Source organism: Ranitomeya variabilis, chromosome 2 (genome assembly GCF_051348905.1).
Source record: "Ranitomeya variabilis isolate aRanVar5 chromosome 2, aRanVar5.hap1, whole genome shotgun sequence".
NCBI classification, from domain to species: Eukaryota; Metazoa; Chordata; class Amphibia; order Anura; family Dendrobatidae; genus Ranitomeya; species Ranitomeya variabilis.
Window position 1 is genome coordinate 534,804,260 of NC_135233.1, and position 25,747 is coordinate 534,830,006.

Consider the following 25,747-nt stretch of genomic DNA (forward strand, 5'->3'; position numbering starts at 1 on the left):
CTCAAAGTATTTTTCACAGTTTCCTTTCTTTTTTTCTCTATTGTTCTCCTTTCCTCTTTCCTCTCTCTACTTGTCCTCTGTGTTCACTAGGGTTGAGCGAAACGGATCGTTCATTTTCATAAGTCGCCGACTTTTGGCAAAGTCGGCGTCTCATGAAACCGAGCCAATCCCTGTGTGGGGTCTGCCATGCGGTACGCGACTTTCGCGCCAAATTCGCGTTTCAATGACGCTAAAAGCGCCATTTCTCAGCCAATGAAAGTGGACGCAGAATGTGGGCAGCGTGATGACATAGATCTCAGTCCCCACCATCTTAGAGAAGGGCATTGGAGTGATTGGCTTGCTTTCTGCGGCGTCACAGGGGCTATAAAGGGGCGTTCCCGCCGACCGCCATCTTACTGCTGCTGATCTGAGCGTAGGGAGAGGTGGCTGCAGCTTCTTCGGAAGCAGGGATAGTGATAGGCAGGGTACATAAAGCTACAAACCGCTTGTGCTGTAGCGATTTCCACTGTCCAACACCACCTTTTGATTGCAGGGACAGTGGAAGCTACATTTTTTTTTCCTCAGCGCTGTAGCTCATTGGGCTGCACTAGAAGGCTCCCTGACCCTGATAGCTGCGTTGCTGTGCCTGTGTGTACGCCGCTGTGCAAAACAACTGCTTTTTTCAAAGCACAAATCCTGTTTTTCCTTCCTTTCTGCACAGCTATCTTGTGTGTTTGTCCACACTTTTGTGTGCAGCAGTCCTTTTTATAGCTGCCTGCCATACTTTTCTGAGATAACTGCAGGGAGATAAATATTGGCAAGTCTGCCTCCGTGCCATTGCTGTGTGTGGTATCTGTCTCTCATTGTGTGCCACCGAAAACACTGTGTAATACTTGGCCATTTTTTTTTTTGTGCTAAATTCTCCCTTTTCCAAAAAAAAAATTAGTGGGAGATAAATATTGGCAAGTCTGCCTCCGTACCATTGCTGTGCGTGGCATCTGTCTGTCATTGTGTGGCACCGAAAACACTGTGTAATACTTGGCCATTTTTTTTTGGAGGGGGGGTACATTCTCCCTTTTCCCCCCAAAAAATTAGTGGGAGATAAATATTGGCAAGTCTGCCTCCGTGCCATTGCTGTGTGTGGCATCTGTCTGTCATTGTGTGGCACCGAAAACACTGTGTAATACTTGGCCATTTTTTTTTGGGGGGGGGTACATTCTCCCTTTTCCAAAAAAAAAATTAGTGGGAGATAAATATTGGCAAGTCTGCCTCCGTGCCATTGCTGTGTGTGGTATCTGTCTCTCATTGTGTGCCACCGAAAACACTGTGTAATACTTGGCCAGTTTTTTTTGGGGGGGTACATTCTCCCAGAAAAAAAAAAATATATAGTGGGAGATTAAGATTGGCATTTCTGCTTGAGTGCTGGTCCTGTGTGTGCCATCTGTCTCAAATTATTGGGGCACAGAAAACCTAGTGTGTAACATTGGGCCTGATTTTCCTTTCAGTGTCAGGCACCTATAAAGGTATATATAAATCCTACCGAAGTTTGAGTTCACCTGATAAGTTGTTTTACAGTAACAAATAGCGTTACTTTGGTTACGTTTTGCAAACAATGAGGAAGTCTAGTGGAAGAGGTCGTGGCCGTGGGCGGTCATTGTCAGCAGGTAATGATGGTAGTGGTGGTGGAGCATCAGGTGGTTGTGGTAAAAGCAGTACAGCGCCTAAGTCTCGAGTTGTTGAGCCAGGTTCGTTGTCTGGCTACACAAGGCCTCGAACGCTCTCTTTTCTGGGAGTAGGAAAACCACTTTTGAAGCCGGAGCAGGAGGAACAAGTATTGGCTTTCATTGCTGACTCTGCCTCTAACTCTTTTGCCTCCTCCTCGGAAAGTGCCAAATGTCAGACCAGTGCATCGTCAGTGGATGCTCCCGGTCAGGAACAAGTCGCTTCCTTGTGTCCTTCACTAAAAACAACAGTGAAGGATGCGTCAGTCGACACAACAGGTTACTCCATGGAGCTCTTTACACATACTGTTCCTGGGTTACACATTGAAACAGTTAACAGGCTATGCCCATTAGAAGTTGAATCGGACATGCAGTGCACAGATGCACAGCCACAGCCAGATTACTATGCTGTTCCTTTGACTCAGACCAGAACATTGCCCTCGCAGTGTACTGAGGCAGAATCAAAACCAGCGGAGACTATGGTGCTCCGTCACGAACGCAATACCACCGGCTTACACGGTGACACAGACGAAATTGCACACAACATAGAAGAGGAGGTCATAGATGACCCAGTTGTGGACCCCGATTGGCAGCCATTGGGGGAACAGGGTGCAGGCGGCAGTAGTTCTGAAGCGGAGGAGGAGGAGCCGCAGCAGGCATCATCATCACAACAGGTTCCATCTACCGGGCCCGTATCTGGCCAAAAACGCGTGGCAAAACCAAAACCAGTTGGAGGACAGCGTGGCCATCCAGTTAAAGAAGCTCAGTCTGCAATGCCTGAAAAGGTATCCGATAGTAGAAAGAGTGCAGTCTGGCATTTTTTTAAACAACATCCAAATGATCAGCGCAAAGTCATCTGTCAAAAATGTTCAACTACCTTAAGCAGAGGTCAGAATCTTAAAAGTCTAAATACAAGTTGCATGCATAGACATTTATCCACCATGCATTTGCAAGCCTGGACTAACTACCAAATGTCCCTAAAGGTTGCAGCACCCTCGGCCAATGAAGCTAGTCAGCAACGCTACATCCCTTCCCTCCCTGTAAGCCGACCATTTCCCACACCACCTGCAGTATCTGTGCAGCTTTCGTCGCCAGGCCAAAGCAGTCAGGGAATCACCAGGTTAGTAGTAGGAAACACTGCATGTAGGGCACCGGCAAGAATACCATCTCCAACCCTCTCTCACTCACCCATGTCCACCGGCACCACCGCTAGTTCCACGATCTCCAGCTCTCCAGTCCAGCTCACCCTACATGAGACTCTTGTTAGGAAAAGGAAGTACTCATCCTCGCATCCGCGTACACAGGGTTGGAACGCCCACATTGCTAGACTAATCTCATTAGAGATGATGCCCTACCGGTTAGTTGAAAGCGAAGCTTTCAAAGCGCTGATGGACTACGCTGTACCACGCTACGAGCTACCCAGTCGGCACTTCTTTTCTAGAAAAGCCATCCCAGCCCTCCAACAGCATGTTAAAGACCGCATCGTCCATGCACTCAGGCAGTCTGTGACTACAAAGGTGCACCTGACAACAGATGCATGGACCAGTAGGCATGGCCAGGGACGTTACGTGTCCATCACGGCACACTGGGTGAATGTGGTGGATGCAGGCTCCACAGGGGACAGCAATATTAGGACAGTTCTGCCTAGCCCACGGTCAAGGAAAGAGTTGGCTGTAGGTGTTCGCCCCCCCTCCTCCTCTTCCACCTCCTCCTGCAGAAGCGAGAGCTCGTCCACAGACCGCAGTCGCACATCCACTCCATCCGCAGCTGCCACTGTTGCACACCAGGTGTGCCATTATGGGACAGCTAGTGGCAAGCGTCAGCAGGCTGTATTGACAATGAAGTGTTTGGGCGACAACAGACACACCGTGGAAGTTCTGTCCAAGTTCTTGCAGAAAGAAACTCAGTCATGGCTGGGCACTGTACATCTTGAGGCAGGCAAGGTAGTGAGTGATAACGGAAGGAATTTCATGGCTGCCATAGCCCTTTCCCAACTGAAACACATTCCTTGCCTGGCTCACACCTTAAACCTGGTGGTGCAGTGCTTCCTGAAAAGTTATCCGGGGTTACCCGACCTGCTCCTCAAAGTGCGCAGACTTTGCTCGCATATCCGCCGTTCGCCTGTACACTCCAGCCGTATGCAGAACTATCAGCGTTCTTTGAACCTTCCTCAGCATCGCCTAATCATCGACGTTGCAACAAGGTGGAACTCCACACTGCACATGCTTCAGAGAGTGTGCGAACAGAGGTGTGCTGTTATGTATTTGTGGGAGGATACACGGGCAGGCAGTTGGATGGCAGACATGGAGTTGTCAGGTGTGCAGTGGTCGAAGCTACAAGACCTGTGTCAAGTCCTTCAGTGTTTTGAGGGATGCACACGGCTGGTTAGTGCAGACAACGCAATAATAAGCATGAGCATCCCCCTAATGCGTCTGCTGATGCAAAGTTTGACGCACATAAAGGAGCAGGCGTCTGCAGCCGAGGAAGAGGAAAGCCTTGATGACAGTCAGCCATTTTCTGGTCAGGGCCGTGTAGAGGACGCGGTAGCGGGCGAGGAGGAGGACGAGGAGGATGATGGGGATGAGTACTTTTTTACTGAGGAAGCTTCTCCTGGGCCAACAGAAATTAGTGGCGTTGCAAGGCCGGGTTCTGTTTTTGTAAGGGAGACAAGTGACGTAGATTTGCCTGTAACTGCCCCTCAAACCAGCACAACCGCAGATTTGCCAACTGGAACTTTGGCCCACATGGCGGATTATGCCTTACGTATCCTCAAAAAGGACCCACGCATTATTAAAATGATGAGCGATGACGATTACTGGTTGGCCTGCGTCCTTGACCCTCGCTATAAAGGCAAATTGCAAAATATTATGCCACATGAGAACCTCGAACAAATATTAGCAACCAAACAAGCTACTCTTGTAGACCGTTTGATTCAGGCATTCCCAGCACACAGCGCCGGTGATGGTTCTCACACGAGCTGCAGGGGGCTACAGGGCAGAGGTGTTAGAGGTGCACAGATCAGAAGTGGCGTTGGACAGAGGGGTTTTCTGACCAGGTTGTGGAGTGATTTCGCAATGACCGCAGACAGGACAGGTACTGCAGCATCTATTCAAAGTGACAGGAGACAACATTTGTCCAGTATGGTTACTAACTATTTTTCAGCCCTTATTGATGTTCTCCCTCAACCGTCATTCCCATTTGATTACTGGGCATCCAAATTAGACACCTGGCCTGAATTGGCAGAATATGCGTTGCAGGAGCTTGCTTGCCCAGCAGCTAGTGTGCTATCAGAAAGAGTATTCAGTGCTGCTGGTTCAATATTAACCGAAAAAAGGACTCGTCTGGCTACCCAAAATGTGGATGATCTCACCTTCATTAAAATGAACCACTCCTGGATTTCAAATTATTTTGCCCCACCTTTCCCGGCTGACACCTAGCTTTCCTATAAAAAGGTCTTGCTTGTGGACTGGTCTTACTGAGTGTTAAAATCTCTTAATTTGCAGCAGCTGTTTGACCAGCATACGACATGTTTACACATCCCCCAATGGGAAAACTCCCCCCACGGGGCCGTTGTCTCACTCTCGACACTTGGCGCAAGCACCCGTTAGTTACAGTGCTGTTTGTCAGAAGAGGTGGGTGTGCTCGCTTTTGGTCGACGGCACTGCCACTGGGTCCCTCATAGTACAATGTAGTGTCTCTGGCGGTGGTGGTGCGCACCCAACGTCAGACACACCGTTGTAACATGAGGGGCCCTAGGGCGGTACCGCCGGCCACAAGAGAGTCCCCCCCCAGCTCAAACTGTGCTCTACCACGTGCCAAATTATCTCGCACAGCTCCACCAATGTTTAGTCTATGCGCTGACATCATTCAATGCCTGGCACTGACAATCAATACCAATTTGTTGACATCTATGATGATAGTTACAGTAGTCTGGGTCAGTGTCCTATATTGACACCAGTAAATACTAATTTACTGCCAAATTACTTTGTCATAAACTATGCAGATGAGCCCACCCCTGTACCTAAGCATGCCACTCTTTTTTTTATTTATAGTTGTTTTGCGAGACATTAACATCTATTTATTTTTTGGGAGTACTAACTGTGTCAGACACTTCTTGCAATAATCCTCCACTGACCACAATGCTGCCTGCCTGTGTATCCATGTAACCGATTTAAAACTGCTATGCCTGCCTATTGTTTGTTATTTTAGGCCTTTGACAGCCTGTCTGCGGCCCCTACTTGCAATACTCCTCCACTGACCACAATGCTGCCTGCCTGTGTATCCATGTAACCGATTTAAAACTGCCATGCCTGCCTATTGTTTGTTATTTTAGGCCTTTGACAGCCTGTCTGCGGCCCCTACTTGCAATACTCCTCCACTGACCACAATGCTGCCTGGAGTGCCTGCCTGTGTATCCATGTAACCGATTTAAAACTGCCATGCCTGCCTATTGTTTGTTATTTTAGGCCTTTGACAGCCTGTCTGCGGCCCCTACTTGCAATACTCCTTCACTGACCACAATGCTGCCTGCCTGTGTATCCATGTAACCGATTTAAAACTGCCATGCCTGCCTATTGTTTGTTATTTTAGGCCTTTGACAGCTTGTCTGCGGCCCCTACTTGCAATACTCCTCCACTGACCACAATGCTGCCTGGAGTGCCTGCCTGTGTATCCATGTAACCGATTTAAAACTGCCATGCCTGCCTATTGTTTGTTATTTTAGGCCTTTGATAGCCTGTCTGCGGCCCCTACTTGCAATACTCCTCCACTGACCACAATGCTGCCTGGAGTGCCTGCCTGTGTATCCATGTAACCGATTTAAAACTGCCATGCCTGCCTATTGTTTGTTATTTTAGGCCTTTAATAGCCTGTCTGCGGCCCCTACTTGCAATACTCCTCCACTGACCACAATGCTGCCTGCCTGTGTATCCATGTAACCGATTTAAAACTGCCATGCCTGCCTATTGTTTGTTATTTTAGGCCTTTAATAGCCTGTCTGCGGCCCCTACTTGCAATACTCCTCCACTGACCACAATGCTGCCTGCCTGTGTATCCATGTAACCGATTTAAAACTGCCATGCCTGCCTATTGTTTGTTATTTTAGGCCTTTGATAGCCTGTCTGCGGCCCCTACTTGCAATACTCCTCCACTGACCACAATGCTGCCTGGAGTGCCTGCCTGTGTATCCATGTAACCGATTTAAAACTGCCATGCCTGCCTATTGTTTGTTATTTTAGGCCTTTGACAGCCTGTCTGCGGCCCCTACTTGCAATACTCCTCCACTGACCACAATGCTGCCTGGAGTGCCTGCCTGTGTATCCATGTAACTGATTTAAAACTGCCATGCCTGCCTATTGTTTGTTATTTTAGGCCTTTGACAGCCTGTCTGCGGCCCCTACTTGCAATACTCCTCCACTGACCACAATGCTGCCTGCCCATGTATCCATGTAACCGATTTAAAACTGCCATGCCTGCCTATTGTTTGTTATTTTAGGCCTTTGACAGCCTGTCTGCGGCCCCTACTTGCAATACTCCTCCACTGACCACAATGCTGCCTGGAGTGCCTGCCTGTGTATCCATGTAACCGATTTAAAACTGCCATGCCTGCCTATTGTTTGTTATTTTAGGCCTTTAATAGCCTGTCTGCGGCCCCTACTTGCAATACTCCTCCACTGACCACAATGCTGCCTGGAGTGCCTGCCTGTGTATCCATGTAACCGATTTAAAACTGCCATGCCTGCCTATTGTTTGTTATTTTAGGCCTTTAATAGCCTGTCTGCGGCCCCTACTTGCAATACTCCTCCACTGACCACAATGCTGCCTGGAGTGCCTGCCTGTGTATCCATGTAACCGATTTAAAACTGCCATGCCTGCCTATTGTTTGTTATTTTAGGCCTTTAATAGCCTGTCTGCGGCCCCTACTTGCAATACTCCTCCACTGACCACAATGCTGCCTGGAGTGCCTGCCTGTGTATCCATGTAACCGATTTAAAACTGCCATGCCTGCCTATTGTTTGTTATTTTAGGCCTTTAATAGCCTGTCTGCGGCCCCTACTTGCAATACTCCTCCACAGACCACAATGCTGCCTGCCTGTGTATCCATGTAACCGATTTAAAACTGCCATGCCTGCCTATTGTTTGTTATTTTAGGCCTTTGATAGCCTGTCTGCGGCCCCTACTTGCAATACTCCTCCACTGACCACAATGCTGCCTGGAGTGCCTGCCTGTGTATCCATGTAACCGATTTAAAACTGCCATGCCTGCCTATTGTTTGTTATTTTAGGCCTTTGACAGCCTGTCTGCGGCCCCTACTTGCAATACTCCTCCACTGACCACAATGCTGCCTGGAGTGCCTGCCTGTGTATCCATGTAACCGATTTAAAACTGCCATGCCTGCCTATTGTTTGTTATTTTAGGCCTTTGACAGCCTGTCTGCGGCCCCTACTTGCAATACTCCTCCACTGACCACAATGCTGCCTGCCTGTGTATCCATGTAACCGATTTAAAACTGCCATGCCTGCCTATTGTTTGTTATTTTAGGCCTTTGATAGCCTGTCTGCGGCCCCTACTTGCAATACTCCTCCACTGACCACAATGCTGCCTGGAGTGCCTGCCTGTGTATCCATGTAACCGATTTAAAACTGCCATGCCTGCCTATTGTTTGTTATTTTAGGCCTTTGACAGCCTGTCTGCGGCCCCTACTTGCAATACTCCTCCACTGACCACAATGCTGCCTGGAGTGCCTGCCTGTGTATCCATGTAACCGATTTAAAACTGCCATGCCTGCCTATTGTTTGTTATTTTAGGCCTTTAATAGCTTGTCTGCGGCCCCTACTTGCAATACTCCTCCACTGACCACAATGCTGCCTGGAGTGCCTGCCTGTGTATCCATGTAACCGATTTAAAACTGCCATGCCTGCCTATTGTTTGTTATTTTAGGCCTTTAATAGCCTGTCTGCGGCCCCTACTTGCAATACTCCTCCACAGACCACAATGCTGCCTGCCTGTGTATCCATGTAACCGATTTAAAACTGCCATGCCTGCCTATTGTTTGTTATTTTAGGCCTTTGTTAGCCTGTCTGCGGCCCCTACTTGCAATACTCCTCCACTGACCACACCAATGCTGCCCGTGTACGCCTGGAACCTATTTAAAAGTTCATAGAGCCTAGTTATATATTTTATTTACTGTTAATAAGGCCATGATGGACTACGCTGTACCACGCTACAAGCTAACCAGTCGACACTTGTTTTGCGAGAAAAGCCATCCCAACCCTCCACCAGCATGTAAAAGACCGCATTGTCCATACACTCTGGCAATCTGTGAGTACAAAGGTGCACCTGACAACAGACGCATGGACCTGTAGGCATGGCCACGGAAGATTACGTGTCCATTAAGGCGCAATGGGTTAATGTGGTGGATGCATGGTCCACAGGGGACAGCCTACTCAGTCTGTCTGCAGTCCCTAATTCAAATTGTCCTCCACTGTCTAAATCGGAGCTTCCACCTTCTGGCTTTCGGCCTATAGTATCAGAAATTAAACTGCATTTGGCCTTCAACTTTGGTTATGGCCTACTAACGGTGTCTGCCCCTCCCTGGTGTTTGCCCTCAACTGAATAAAGCTGAGCTTCCACCTTCTGGCTTTCGGCCTATAGTATCAGATATTAAACTGCATTTGGCCTTCAACTTTGGTTACGGCCTACTAACGGTGTCTGCCCCTGCCTGGTGTTTGTCCTCAACTGAATAAAGCTGAGCTTTAACCTTCTGGCTCTCATTAAGTGCTGTGTTTTTAAAAATTGGTGGTTAGGGCCTACTAAAGGTGTCTGCCCCTCCCTGGTGTTTGCCCTCAACTGAATAAAGCTGAGCTTCCACCTTCTGGCTTTCGGCCTATAGTATCAGATATTAAACTGCATTTGGCCTTCAACTTTGGTTACGGCCTACTAACGGTGTCTGCCCCTGCCTGGTGTTTGTCCTCAACTGAATAAAGCTGAGCTTCAACCTTCTGGCTCTCATTAAGTGCTGTGTTTTTAAAAATTGGTGGTTAGGGCCTACTAACGGTGTCTGCCCCTCCCTGGTGTTTGCCCTCAACTGAATAAAGCTGAGCTTCAGTCTTAGGCTTTTGGCCTAAAGTATCAGATATTAAACTGCATTTGGCCTATTAGTGTGTTTGGGCCCTTAAAACAGTGTCTGCTGCTCCTGGGTTTGCTACTCCACTGAACAAAGCAATGCCGCCTGTTTAGTCCTGTTACCAATTTTGAACTGCATTTAGCCTACTTTATTCTTTGGCCCTATATCTGTTTCCTCCTCATCCTGCCCATTGCCCAGCCACTGCTAGATGAGTCTGCTGGTACATTGACCTAGACCACTACATTCCCCTTGCACTCTACACAGCCAGAATCTGACCCTGCTGAAAGTAAGGTTCCCCTTCCCGCATGTTATACCACCTTACACAGGGACAAAGAGGAAGGTGCAGATGAAAGTACAGGTTCCTTCATCAGGTGGGGGGGGCATACTCTGTGGCGACGTCACTGGCACAGGGCCCCTCAGAGTACGCAAAAGTGTCGCTGCAGGTGGGAGGCGCCCCCGCCGTGCAAACACACCGCTGTACTTTGAGGGGCCCTGTGCCAGTGCCAATGCGAACAAGTGTGCCCCCCTGCTTGCTCAGGATCACAGCACTTGCAACGTTTAAATACTTACCTCTCCCTGCTCCACCGCCGTGACGTAGTCCACGATTCCTGGGCCCACTAAAACCTTGAACCAGCCCTACCCCCCACAACTTTTGCCAAATGACCCAAGTTCCATTGAACAACTATTATTATAAAGTTAATTAAGATTGACAAGCTTCAGAAACAAGAATGGATGTTTTTGGCATTAAAATGGGCACTGTAGGTGTTTTCCTGGCCTCCACTCACTGCCGACTATGCTTCCCCATTGACTTGCATTGGGTTTCGTGTTTCGGTCGATCCCCGACTTTAAGCGATAATCGGCCGACTGCACTCGACTCGACTCTGGACAAAGTCGGGTTTCACAAAACCCGACTCGATCTTTAAAAAATGAAAGTCGCTCAACCCTAGTGTTCACTGTTTCTCACTATTTCACTACAACTCAGTTCGACACAGTCCTCTTTAGCAAGAGTCCTTTACTCGCCCCGCAGTTCCGCGTCTTACTTCCCCTCAGGGTGCCAGTATGGCCAGTCCTTATCTTCTCCAGTGCTGACGTTCTGGAACACCCACCATGAATAATCTATTCATCTCATGTACTCAGTCCTATGAAGGCCTGTCACCATCAAGACTTTAATCTCAGGGCGGGCCTTTCTGCTAGCCATCCTCTCCCAGGAGCCGTCTCCAATCGATCACTCTGTCTCTCAGTCTTTTCTGCTCTGGGCTCGCTATCTTTTTCCTTCTGTCTCCTGTCACTTTAAGGACACCCCAAAGTGTGGCACTGCTCACAATGGACCTTCAGTCCTTTCACTATGGACTCCATACCCTATCTAACTCTTTGACAGGAAATGGTCTTTTTCCCTTCATCTCATCATCTCCCACTCAGGACTCGGAGAGAGCCAGAGACCTGGGCCTGAACTACCAGGGACTAACTAATGAAGCCTTAATTGACCTACTGGTGGGTGCTAGCCCGGCCACCTTCTCCCAGATGTCTGAAGGACAAGCACTGGAGACATGGATCCTCACCCCAAAAAGCCAGTGGTTGGTGAGGTACGAAGAAGAGATGTCACTTCTGGGCCCAGGCTTCTCTCAGGAGTATAAGGAGGAGGCTGCCTGCCGGGCACAGCGGAGACAAGAAGCAATGGAGCTTGAAAGAGGGAGTAATGCAATGTGGAGTGTAAACCCAACGATCCGGGAGCCTGTACCGATCACCCGGACAGAGTTTAAGCCATTTGATGATGCATCTGGAGATGTGGAGGGGTTCTTAAAGGACTTTGAGCAGCAGTGTGCTGTGATCAGGGCCGGACTGGGACTAACATTCAGCCCTGGCATTTGAAGTTACACAGGCCCACTTGTCACATGGTGACTTTATAATATCTTTGTACACTTGTAGGTTACAAGAAGTGAGTGGAGTGTAACACGACTATATAACATATAATCACAGCTGTATCCAGCATTATAGCTCAGTCCTATTTATAGCTTTTAGTTGCAGTACCAAGAAAAGCCGCTACTTTACCTACATAACTGGATCTCGTAGATAATGAAGGGATTGAGACCACCAAAGGCTATGGAACTTCATTCTGATGCTCCATAAATTTTGCCTACAGCCACTTTTGGTTCCACTGCGCAGCAAGAGACCAGGTGACTCTGAAGAGCGGTGACATCAGTATCGTCACTGCTCTTCAGATATTCCGGGTCTTGTGCTGAGCTCGGCGACTGTGAACAGCGGTATTGTTACTACCGTCACCGCTCTTCAGAGTCGCTGGGTGTCGCCAGGTCTGGCCTAGTAGTGGGGTGTCTGATAGACACCTCTCCATTACTTACACCAGGGATTCATAGCAGCTGACATTACGCAGCTGACATCAACCCTAAAAATCATTACACATACCAGAATAAAATACTCTGGTGGCTGGGAAAACATAGAGTTAGAGCTATTCCCAGGCGCCGGGTGCTAACTACAACTGTCATCATCCTTGCCTGGTCTCCCTGTGAAGCATTTCTGCTGTATTTACATGCGCTAATGTCAGGCCGCTAAACGAGTGTGATCAACAATACTGAAATCGTTCGCTTGTTTCCCGGCCTCTTTAAACCAACTGAGAAAGAATGAAGGGGACAGAACAATCACAATTAGATCAATCTGTCCCCATACAGTATCATGTTATCAGCAGCACTTCTACAGTTTACACCAGTGATGTGCTGCTGAGAACAAGGATTTCTGTTCCCACATAAACAATCCAATCACTCCATGAATAGGCAGCATTTTGCTTGTTTAGAATAATACACCCCATTGTCCTCCATATATTATAATGTGCACATCAGTCCTCCATATAGTATAATACACTCCTCAGTCCTCCATATAGTATAATACACTCCTCATAGTGCTCCATATAGTATAATATACCGCCATTGTCCTCCATGTAGTACAATTCACTTCCCATAGCACCCCATAGTTCTTCATTCAGTATAATGCATTCCCCATAGTCCTTGATACAGTATAATGCAGCCCACATATAGTATAATGATGCCACCCCAGAGTATAATGCAGCCACCCCACAGAATATACTGTAACCCCCCAGAGAATATAATTCAGCCCCTTCATATAGTATAATGCAGCCCCTGCATATATATGGTAGCCCCTCATAGAGCATAATGCAGCCCCCATAGAATATAATGTAGCCCCTCCATAGAATACAATGCAGCCCTCCTCATATAGTATAATGCAGCTCCCCATAGAATATAATGTAGCCCCCTCATAGAGTATGATGCAATCACCCCTCATAAAATATTATACAGCCCACCCTAGAATATAATGTAGCCCCCAGAAAATGTAATACAGCTCCCCAGAGAATGTAATACAGCCCCCATAGAATGTAATACAGCCCACCTCCCCACAGAATATAATACAACCCCCCATGGAATATAATATAGCCCCCATAGAATGTAATACAGCCCAGCCCCCATAGAAGGTAATACAGCACAGCCCCCATAGAATGTAATACAGCACAGCCCCCATAGAATGTAATACAGTACAGCCCCCATAGAATGTAATGCCACCAGCCCCCATAGAATGTAATGCAGCCAGCCCCCATAAAATGTAATGCAGCCAACCCCCATAGAATGTAATGCAGAACAACCCCCATAGAATTTTAATACAGCACAGCTCCCATAGAATGTAATACAGCACAGCCCCAATAGAATGTAATACAGCCCAGTCCCCATAGAATGCAATTCTGCCAGCCCTCATAGAATGTAATGCAGCCAACCCCCATAGAACGTAATGCAGCACAGCCCTCATAGAATGTAATGCCACCAGCCCCCATAGAATGTAATGCCGCCAGCCCCCATAGAATGTAATGCGGCCAGCCCCCATAAAATGTAATGCAGCCAACCCCCATAGAATGTAATGCAGAACAACCCCCATAGAATGCAATACAGCACAGCCCCCATAGAATGTAATACAGAACAGCCCCAATAGAATGTAATACAGCCCAGCCCCCATAGAATGCAATTCCGCCAGCCCTCATAGAATGTAATGCAGCCAACCCCCATAGAATGTAATGCAGCACAGCCCTCATAGAATGTAATGCCACCAGCCCCCATAGAATGTAATGCCACCAGCCCCCATAGAATGTAATGCGGCCAGCCCCCATAAAATGTAATGCAGCCAACCCCCATAGAATGTAATGCAGCACAACCCCCATAGAATGCAATACAGCACAGCCCCCATAGAATGTAATACAGAACAGCCCCAATAGAATGTAATACAGCCCAGCCCCCATAGAATGCAATTCCGCCAGCCCTCATAGAATGTAATGCAGCCAACCCCCATAGAATGTAATGCAGCACAGCCCTCATAGAATGTAATGCCACCAGCCCCCATAGAATGTAATGCCACCAGCCCCCATAGAATGTAATGCGGCCAGCCCCCATAAAATGTAATGCAGCCAACCCCCATAGAATGTAATGCAGCACAACCCCCATAGAATGCAATACAGCACAGCCCCCATAGAATGTAATACAGAACAGCCCCAATAGAATGTAATACAGCCCAGCCCCCATAGAATGCAATTCCGCCAGCCCTCATAGAATGTAATGCAGCCAACCCCCATAGAATGTAATGCAGCACAGCCCTCATAGAATGTTATACAGCACAGCCCCCATAGAATGTAATACAGCACAGCCCCCATAGAATGTAATACTGCACAGTATCCATAGAATGTAATGCCGCCAGCCCCCATAGAATGTAATGCAGCCAGCCCCCATAGAATGTAATGCAGCAAGCCCCCCATAAAATGTAATGCAGCACAGTCCCCCATAGAATGTAATGCAGCATAGCCCCCATAGAATGTAATACAGCACAGGCCCCCATAGAATGTAATGCAGCACAGCCCCCATAGAATGCAATACAACCAGCCCCCCATAGAATGTAATGCAGCACAGCCCCCATAGAATGTAATGCAGCACAGCCCCCATAGAATGTAATGCAGCACAGCCCCCATAGTATGTAATGCAGCACAGCCCCCATAGCATGTAATGCAGCACAGCCCCCATAGAATGTAATGCAGCCAGCCCCCATAGAATGTAATCCAGCACAGCCCCATAGAATATAATGTAGCCAGCCCCCCATAGAACGTAATGCAGCACAGCCCCCATAGAATGTAATACAGCCCCCCATAGAATGTAATGCAGCCAGCCCCCATAGAATGTAATCCAGCACAGCCCCATAGAATGTAATGCAGCCAGCCCCCCATAGAATGCAATGCAGCACAGCCCCCATAGAATATAATGCAGCCAGCCCCCATAGAGTGTAATCCAGCACAGCCCCCATAGAATGTAATGCAGCAAGCCCCCATAGAATGTAATCCAGCACAGCCCCCATAGAATGTAATGCAGCCAGCCGCCCATAGAATGTAATCCAGCTCAGCCCCCATAGAATGTAATCCAGCCAGCCCCCCATAGAATACAGTACAGCCAGCCCCCATAGAATGTAATGCAGCCCCCCCAATTGCCCCACAATCCAGTTATCACTCATTGCCATATTAAAAAAAAAAACACTCTTTACCTCTCCTCGTGCCCTGCGCTGCTCCCGGCTCCAGTCTCAGCAGCTGCAGTCGGCCCGGCACACAGCAGGTGTGCGATGATATGACATCATTGCGCACCCGCAGTGTCAGAGGCAGAGTGGGGAAAGATGGGAGAGGGAGCAACAGTGGACACTCTCTCCTCCATCATTGCATTCAACTGTACCGGCGTCATGGACGCCGGTATAGTTGAATGCTGCGGCGCTGGCGGGGGGTGAGTCGGCGGCAGGGGGGGTGGAGTTGGCACTGGCGAGTAGCCCACGACTGCCACCAGCGCTTCTGGCATTTGCCAGAACTGCCCGATGGCCAGTCCGGCCCTGGCTGTGATGGAGGTGCCCCATTCTAGCTGATGCGTTTGTTAGTGGGACTCCTGAACGGAAGCATGGCGGAGGCTTACCAAACCAATGACTCACAGCAGAATCGGGATTATAACATTGTAAAGCGGACTATCCTGGATTACCATGCTATCACCCCAGAATCATATAGGACCAAGTTCCGAGACCTCCCATGCACCACAGGGGGATCGTTTAGGATGTATGCACATAAGATGTCCCAGGCATGTCGGAGATGGTTGGAAGCAGAAAACTCCTTTGCCGTGGAAGATGTTATACAGGCGTTCCTTATAGAACAATTTCTTGCCAAGTGCCCCGCAAAGGTACGTGAATGGGTCCTGGAGCGCATGCCATGTACCGTGGATAGATCTGGCCGATGAAGCCCTTGCTATCCAACCGCAATGGAGGAGGCTTCTGGACAATGGACCACGGCCTGTTCCCACTCCCTGTCCCCCTCCGATTATATCTGCCCTTCCACCTAGTCACAAGCCGATGGCAATCACGCCTCACAATCCTGGGCCCCAACAGTTCTGACCACGACCTGGGGGTATCACAGAGAGAAGATGTTATGGGTGTGGGCAACCTGGACATTTGCAGTCTGGCTTCCATCAAGGATACAGAGGGAGCCCCATGCAGCCCCACTTCATCCAGTGGATCTTGTGCTCTCCATCCCGCCTGAGGAAGAGCTACCACCACCCCCACCAGAGTGGACCACCAACCACGGCACCATAGATACCCCTCCTGGAGTGTACAGACTCCGGCCTTTGTCCTTTAGCTACCCAGAGCAACGGCAACGCCAACTGCAGGATGTCTTAATTGATGGATACAAAGTGTCACGATTTAGAGACATGGGGGCATTCCTGACTATCGCTGACCCCCGTGTGGTGCGACTTGAGGCAATTCACCAGGGCCAGGGAATTCCCATTGTCCTGGCGGGGAGTGACCGCAAATATATACAGCGAGTGTTGGTGCATCTGGATTATGGTTTTGGAGAAAAACTGTGTTGGATTGGAGTTATGGGAGGACTTCCTGCAGATATCCTCCTTGGAAATGACATTGGGGAGTTGCAGTGTCATTTTGTGGGAGCAGTCACCCGACTACAGGCCCTTCAAGCACCACGACATCCGGACCTCACCGGGGAGCAATCTGTTTGGCCGGAAGCTCCATGGGCCTCTCACTCTTCTGAAAGAACAATTGTAGCGAGATATTGCAGACATCGGAACGCCCATCATTCCCGACGTTCTAGAGTTCAGAGACCGTCTCGCCCAGCTAGCTACCTTGGCTAATGTACATCAGCGAATAACCCAGTCCAGTCAAAAAACCTGGTATCACCGTAACGCCAGGACCCGGGAATTTATGGAAGGACAATAAGTGTTCATAATTATTGCAATCCCTGCCACTGTATAAGGAACTATTAACAGTGGAGCAATGTAGACTAAAGTGAGCAGGCCAGAGGTCTGTGTAGACCTCATGGCGTGCTCACTTATTATGAGGGGGAGAGGTTGTGATGGTGTGATATGCTAAGTGGGTATCATTTTGTGTATATTTATATTTTACTGATTTTCATAGTGTTCTCTTGTTGCCCTGTATCGTTCCGTGTATTCCCCATATTGTCTAGAGTCTCAATTACCTTGCAAAAGGCTGATAATTGAATTAGCTCACTTAGGGTACCGTCACACAGTGCCATTTTCATCGCTACGACGGCACGATTTGTGACGTTGCAGCGTCGTATAAGTATCGCTCCAGCGTCGTATACTGCGGTCACACGTTGCAATACACGGCGCTGGAGCGATAATTTCATGACGTATTTGCGATGTAGAAGCCATTGGTTACTGTGCGCACATCGTATACAACCTGTGTCACACAATGCAATCATGCCGCCACAGCGGGACACTAGACGACGAAAGAAAGTTTCAAACGATCTGCTACGACGTACGATTCTCAGCGGGGATCCGGATCGCAGTAGCGTGTCAGACACAACGATATCGTAAATGCATCGCTGGAACGTCACGAATCGTGCCGTTGTAGCGATCAAAATTGCACTGTGTGACGGTACCCTTACTGTCTGCAGCCTGACTGTATCTATGCCTCTTGATGACCCCCTTTAGTGCCTTAATCCCCGAGGCACCTTTGTCAGGTCTGGGAGGCCTGAAAACCACCCTAACCTGTCTGACTACCCCTAAACATAAGGAGGGGGCTGGGGAGGACAGGAGCTGGGAAGTCAGTTCCTGTGTGGTGAGGATGGTCTGAACACAGCTCGTCAGAGCGAAAGGGAAGCATATGGATTTTTTATCTTCTGTCTGCTGGATTATTATTCATCTCCTTGGACATTTTATCCTGTTACTGAACTACATTCGTGTTCTGGAGTATTATATCCTCAGTGTGGTGGATTGTTTATGGACCTTTTAGTTTTGCCTATAATAAAGGTCTTGGGATTGTTCACACTTACCTCGCTCTGTTGATTGTTTGGTATCGGAGAAGGACCCTGTGACAATAACATACATGGTTCATGAATTTTGCATAAAATAAAAAACACTTTTTATTTTCATCTTTAACCTTTTTTTACACATGTTCCACTAAAATTTTGCGAACATTTATGATACTGTACATAATATGGATATATGGTGTATTGTCCTGAAGGAGAGACCATGTTAGACACCTTAGGGTCTTCAAAATGCAACTGCATTTATAAGTATGGTATATAAGTGGTCGTATGGAGTAACCAGTATTTTGTATCATCCTGTACAGGTCCACATCAGATATGGCCAACAAGAGTAGAATGCCAGAGCCTGGTGGAAATGACCATGGTCCAGGTGAGCATGTGGGATATCCAGCAATTTCAATCCATTTGCCTGTCCTAGTGGTCCACAAGGTGTCAGTCAGTCAGTGCCAAACTATTCAGGTGACAACAAGTCACCATGAATATGTGCAAAGATTCCCAATTGCCTGTGTGTACTCTGCTGTATGTTTGCAGGGGTGGACACGACTATTAGCACGGACAGCATCAGCAGGAGGCTAGTCACTCATGACTGTTAGGATTGCTACTCCCAATAGGTGGCACCAGAGTTCTAGTCCTCTTCCTCTCTGAAGAGACAATTTGCTTGGTTCTGCAGAAAATTTCTAATTGGTATGTTATTCCAACAGTGGCAAAGTTTGGCAGATTTAATGTTGGGCTACTAGCAAAGCTGTTTTTGTCACTAGGCACTAGTTCAGTGCCTAGGGCGACAACTATTAATTTTTACTTTTATATTTTTACACACCTTCTGTGACACAATTTCTTGTAAAATCAGTGTTTGGGTGAGGAGGGTGGTAGAGCGTATTGGAGAGAGAGGCCGCAAGCCGAACAATGCCGCATGCTCTACCCCGCAGTGTGAAGACATGTGAACACTGAAGTAAGGATAATAATATAAATTTTGTAAGGGACACTGCCACCACCATGTTTCCCTGTAAACACCATGCATTTAGAAAATGTGTTCATTTCTGCTGTGCTCTGTAAGTGATTACTGTAGCTGCAGAAAATATTCTAGAAAACAGAATATTATGCATGTGTAACATTACCAACTGCTCTAATGCTGAGGGGTCACTGGTGGCACGGTACGTGAATGCTGAGGCAGCCGACTGTACAACACGCTGGTGGTACAGGTAGATGAACACATATAAGTGGAGGACAATGGAGCAGAGGGAGTCCATCTGTGCAGACTGACAGTATAAGCCAAGCACAAAGCCTTGCATGGGAAATGGCTTCTATTATGCCTATAATTTCCTAATGACTACCTCCATTCTACAGAAACTGAAGTAATCATGCTCATTAGGGTGCTGGATGCACCCATGGCAGGACCAAAGAGCCTTTGTGCACTGTTCCACCCACTGGTGTTCACTGGTGATTGACAGGCTTGACTTGCCTGAGGTTTCACTGCAGACAGTGCTCACTACAGACAAATCAGTGTTGTCAATCCCCATTAAGGGAGGCAGAGGACCCACAAAACAAGTGCTCAGACTGGTGCAGTGAGCCTCTTGACCGCTCCCATTGTGCAATGTGCACCCAAATTAGTGTTATTGAGGAAACTTCAGATTCTGCAGCACGGACACTGAGTGTGATTTTTATAGGAATGATATCCCATAGAAGGCTATGTCTTTAGCTTACACTAGACGTTTGGGCTGACAGAATCTGTTTAACAGATAATTAATGTGGGTTTTTTTTACATTTGTGCAGCTATTGTACTTTCTTTAGCTGTCATATGTCCCTTTTAAAGGGAACCTGTCATCCCCCTCAGGCATTTGTAACTAAAAGAGCCATCTTGTGCAGCACAAATGCTGCATTCTGACAAGGTGGCTATTTTATTTATGATGCCTACATACGCTATTTATCACTTGTGCCCCCTCTTACCCTGAAATCGCCAAGGAGGCGGGTCTTTCCTAACTAATCAGATGCAGCACAGCTGTCACTCCAGGCCTGTGTGCGTCGGGCGCCGCCTCCTCTTGCTTCATTATCGTTCCCGGTGCCTACAAAGGGCAGCGCAACTGCGCACGCCCGAAAAAAAACCTTAATGCGCAGACGCCTGGGACGACAATGCTGCAAGAGGAGGCGGCGCCCGGCGCGCACAGGCCTGGAGTGACAGCTGTGCTGCGTCTGATTAGGAAGGAAAGACCCGCCTCCCATTTTATAAGTGATTATTTCAGCGTGTGCAGGCATCATAACTAAAAGAGCCACCTTGTCAGAATGCCGCATTTGTGCTGCACAAGGTGGCTCTTTTAGTTACAAACGCCAGGGGGGGTGACAGGTTCCCTTTAAGTGCAGAATTCTTTGAATAAACTCAGGCTTATTCCAAGCAATAAGAAGTGTAGGCTTTGATTCCCATTCCTCATTTTCTCAGAGGACACATTTATCATTCTAATTTAATTGTAGCTGTAGGATTTATTCCATTTCAATGAATGCATTGCTTTGTCAGGTAACTCAATGCCTGCTGTATTCGCCATACCAGGGAACCGAGCTGGATACTCTGGTTATTACATCCCACAACCACCAGCTTCATACCGGAATCAGGCCTGGATGTCGTACTCGGGAGAGAATGATGCACCGGGACAGTGGGTTGACTCCGTAAGACTCTTCATATTATTCATGGTGTTACAGACTATAGAGGATTCACAGGGCTCCTTGTTTCACTCTGTGCTTTGTTCTTTGTCACTACTATGTGTGGAAAAATCCCATTTTAAAATTGTAGGCATAGGACAAAAGCTCTGTCTATGACCACGGAGATAAAATTGTCTTAATAGTTTTAGCTTTCTCCCAGATCTTTGCTTGTTTAGTGGTCAGTAGACCCTGGTACCGCTCAAGTCAAAAGTGTATGGTGAGATGTCATTCTTACAGATGTCGTGGCTTAGCCCCTCAGCTGTTCTAACATATGAAAGAAAGAAAGGGATTTACTGCCATTCCAATCACTAGCATAGCCCTTTTATGGGCCTTACTGAATGGGGTATCTAGTGCCTGAAGGGGCCCAAAGGTCTCTTTGCCACAAATGAAGACATCAGTAAAATTCTGTTACAGATTCTGCACTTGGGTCCAGCAGCTTTAAGGTACATAACAGAATAACAGGTAACAGAATATAGATTTTTGTGAAAAAGTAACTCATGTAGGTACAGTAAGCATATTATTAATTTGCAGCAAAAAGAAAAAATAAAGTTCTAAAGTAGCATGGTCAGCCTGTGAGGAGTCTGGTGAGCAGTGATGTAGTCCTGGCGGATTGGCATGCCACAGGCTGAGCTACGATACTACAAGCAAAACCTAGAAAGTTACCGGAGTATACAGGACAAGTAATGAGAAGAAATCGTTATTTCTGAAATAAAAAACATGATAAAAGAGAGATAAAGGGAGAACGGCAACAGGAGGCCCCTAGTTCTCTGGGTTATTTCCTGCGGGTGTTGGCCCTTTTACAACTCTTTTTGCACTATTGCATTTATTATTGCATTGAGTCTCTTTACTTTTCTAACCGGGTTGCTCTATAGGACACTGTTACTTTTACTATTCTTCAGTCTCTCGGGATGCATTTTTTGCCACTAGGCACTTTCCTGACACACTGCATATTATTGTATGTAACGGTGGCACGCCTCTTACACATTATCTGAGTTGTTATAATAGATGAATGTGGATAAAATCCGCGCTGCTGTGACAAATAATGGATCCAGATATAGTTGTAAGGTGTTTGGGTGGTTTATTCAACGCGTTTCGAAGCTCATGGCTTCTTCTTCAGGAAGTTTCCACACAAAGATATGACACATGGTACCGTGCCTCGCTTATATACATACAAAATTCAAATAACGGCGCCAATTTGAATTTTGTCGCGCCGACCTGTGGATCTGCAGCAGCTGACAAACTACACGCCTTTACTTTGTACCACCAGGTGAGCAGTTCTCTCATAATTGATTAGAAGCAATCCTGGGGAAAAGACCCTATTTGCGCTTTTTTTGTCTCCTATTTTTCTATACATTATCTGAGTTGTCATATATCCTGCCTATTTTCTTAGGAATGGCCATTTGGTCTTTGTATAGCACATTTCTGTTCTTGATAGATCTCTTTCTGTCTCTTCTTTTGTAGATTTACTACCTTTATGACTTCCATCAGTCTGTTCTCTATGGCATTACTGTCTGGGCTCATGTCCTGTAATAGCTTTCTGTGTTAATATTCTCCTTTTATCTCTCTTTATCATGTGTTATTTCATAAATAAAGATTTATTCTCATTACTTGGCCTGTTACTCCTGTCGCTTTGTAGGTTTTTCTCATTGATCAGGAGAGCTCTCTGCTAGTTTGGTCAGATACAGGCATTCCTACATTACTACAAGCCAGCTTGGGAAAAGTGTACTGACCTCTGCCCAAGTGCTAAATAATGGGGCTGGCTCGTAATGACATATCCTGGCCTGTGAGATTTCATTTAAGCCTGACAGGGTATCTGATTGCAAGACCCCTTAGAAGACTGGGGCCACCCACTTAGGGTACCGTCACACAGTGCAATTTTGATCGCTACGACGGTACGATTCGTTACGATATCGCAGTGTCTGACACGCAGCAGCGATCAGGGATCCTGCTGAGAATCGTACGTCGTAGCAGATCGTTTGGAACTTTCTTTCGTCGCTTGATCACCCGCTGACATCGCTGGATCGTTGTGTGTGACAGCGATCCAGCGATGCGTTCGCTGGTAACCAGGGTAAACATCGGGTAACTAAGCGCAGGGCCGCGCTTAGTAACCCGATGTTTACCGTGGTTACCAGCGTAAAAGTAAAAAAAAAAAAAACCGTACATGCTCACCATCTGATGTCCGTCCGGTCCCTTGCCGTCCGCTTCCCGCTCTGACTGTCTGCCGGCCGGAAAGTGAGAGCAGATCACAGCGGTGACGTCACCGCTGCACTCTGCTCTCACTGTACGGCCGGATCTGTCAGAGCAGGAAGCGGACGGCAAGGGACCGGACGGACATCAGATGGTGAGCATGTACGGTTTGTTTTTTTTTACTTTTACGCTGGTAACCACGGTAAACATCGGGTTACTAAGCGCGGCCCTGCGCTTAGTAACCCGATGTTTACCCTGGTTACCCGGGGACTTCGGCATCGCTCCAGCGCCGTGATTGCAACGTGTGACCGCAGTCTACGACGCTGGAGCGATAATCATACGATCGCTGCGACGTCACGGATCGTGCCGTCGTAGCGATCAAAATTGCACTGTGTGACGGTACCCTTAGTTCACTTAGTGAAAGTATTCGGCTCCCTGGAACTTTTCAACCTTTTCCCACATATCATGCCTCAAACATAAAGATACCAAAAGTAAATTTTTGGTGAAGAATCAACAACAAGTGGAACACAATTGTGAAGTTGAACGAAATTTATTGGTTATTTAAATTTTTTGTGGAAATTCAAAAACTGAAAAGTGGGGCGTGCAATATTATTCGGCCCCTTTACTTTCAGTGCAGCAAACTCACTCCAGAAGTTCATTGTGGATCTCTGAATGATCAAATGTTGTCCTAAATGCCTAATGATGATAAATATAATCCACCTGTGTGTAATCAAGTCTCCGTATAAATGCACCTGCTCTGTAATAGTCTCAGGGTTCTGTTTGAAGCACAGAGAGCATCATGAAGACCAAGGAACACAACACGCAGGTCCGTAAGGCTACGTTCACATTAGCGTTAAGCTAATGTGCGTCGGGTTTGCGTCGGCGACGCAGCGGCGACGCATGCGTCATGCGCCCCTATACTTAACATGGGGGACGCATGCGGTTTTTTTTGTTGCGTTGTGCGACACATGCGTCTTTTTTGCCGCAAGCGTCGGACCAAGAAAACGCAACAAGTTGCATTTTTCTTGCGTCCGCTTTTCGGCAAAAACTGACGCATGCGTCGCAAAACGCAGCGTTTTTGCGTGCGTTTTGACGCGTTTTTGCGTGCGTTGTGCGTTGCGTCGCCGACGCAACGGCGCACAACGCTAGTGTGAACGTAGCCTAATACTGTTGTGAGAAATTTAAAGCTGGATTTGGATACAAAATTATTTCCAAAACTTTAAACATCCCAAGGAGCACTGTGCAAGCGATCATATTGAAATGAAAGGAGTATCATACCACTGCAAATCTACCAAGATCCGGCCGTCCCTCTAAACTTTCATCTCTTAGGAGAAGACTGATCAGAGATGCAGGCAAGAGGCCCATGATCACTCTGGATGAACTGCAGAGATCTACAGCTGAGGTGGGACAGACTGTGCATAAGACAACAATCAGTCGTACACTGCACAAATATGGCCTTTACGGAAGAGTGGCAAGAAGATAGCCATTTCTCAAAGATATCCATAAAAAGTGTCATTTAAAGTTTGCAACAAGCCACCTGGGAGACACACCAAACATGTGGAAGAAGGTGGGTGCTCTGTGTTAGGCGTCGAGTTCCCGCCGCTGCACAGGGGGAATCGAGAACCACCTCCGCTGCGGTCTCTCATTCTCCTCCGGCCGCAGTGAAGCCTGCTCAGCGGAGACGTCGGTCCCAGCGCCCAGCGCCAGATACTGCGTGTTTGGTTACTGCTGCCCTTCCAGGTTCAGCCATTATAACCAATACTGTTCAGCAGCGAGCAGGCGCTCCTGGGACTAAATCCTGCTTTTCTTCTTCTGAGCATGCCCAAGGGAAGACCTCTCATTGGAGGTCGGGGGTCACATGCTCAGGCCCTGTGGCGGTTCCTATTAGTCCACTAGGAAGGTCCTGGAGAGCTGCAGCTATAAAGGGTTCACATGGCCGCTTGACCATGCGCTTGTATAAATCAGTAATTGTGTGTGTGTGTGTGTGTGTGTGTGTGTGTGTGTGTGTGTGTGTGTGTGTGTATGTGTATGTATGTATGCCTGTTCTGGTGAAAGCTCCGAATCGTTCCCATCCCTAGAGTTGATGAATGTTTGCGAATGTTGGAGCTGTCTAGCGCCAGATAGTGCCATCCAGCACCAGGCACAATCTATATTGCGTCTAACCAGCAGTGACCGCCAGTGCGGTGCTGTACACACTCTGTGCGGCTATCTCCAGTTTCTCCTGACAATCTGTCAGTGTAGGGTGGGAACTCCCGCTTGATCCCAGCATCTGACTCAGGGCGTCCTCAGGCGCGGGCGCAAAGCCACCGAGGGTCAGAGCGGGATCAATCACCAGCATAGTGGGGGTGAATTGCAGGGATCCCACTAGTATCCATTTGCTGCACCCTGTGACTGCTAACAGGGCACAGCGTTACCTTTATTCCCTGCGAGTCTGTGAAGCAACAGAGTTCGCTCCTATACAGACCGGGTGACGGAACCCGTGTCTATTCTGGCGTAGTGCCGTCATATAGTGCCACCATTAACTAGCAGCAGGTTCCACTCCTGCAAGGTGGTCCCTGGGCTGCGAACGCACCTTTACTATCATTATATTTACTAGGTGCTTTCCGCCAGCCCTAACACTCTGGACAGATGAAACCAAAATCGAACTTTTTGGCAACAATA

General features: G+C 47.8%; 1 protein-coding gene across 6 annotated transcripts in view; it reads left to right on the forward strand.

Annotated features, from left to right (window-relative positions):
- The window catches only part of KIAA1549L (KIAA1549 like), a 673,640-nt gene that overhangs the window by 643,001 nt on the left and 4,892 nt on the right, over positions 1–25,747 (forward strand). For all 6 annotated transcript variants that reach the window (XM_077288115.1, XM_077288116.1, XM_077288117.1 and 3 more), the window contains 2 exons: positions 18,517–18,581; positions 20,718–20,866. In XM_077288115.1, coding sequence (XP_077144230.1) covers positions 18,517–18,581; positions 20,718–20,866 — 214 coding nt within the window. The remainder of the gene's footprint in view (positions 1–18,516; positions 18,582–20,717; positions 20,867–25,747) is intronic.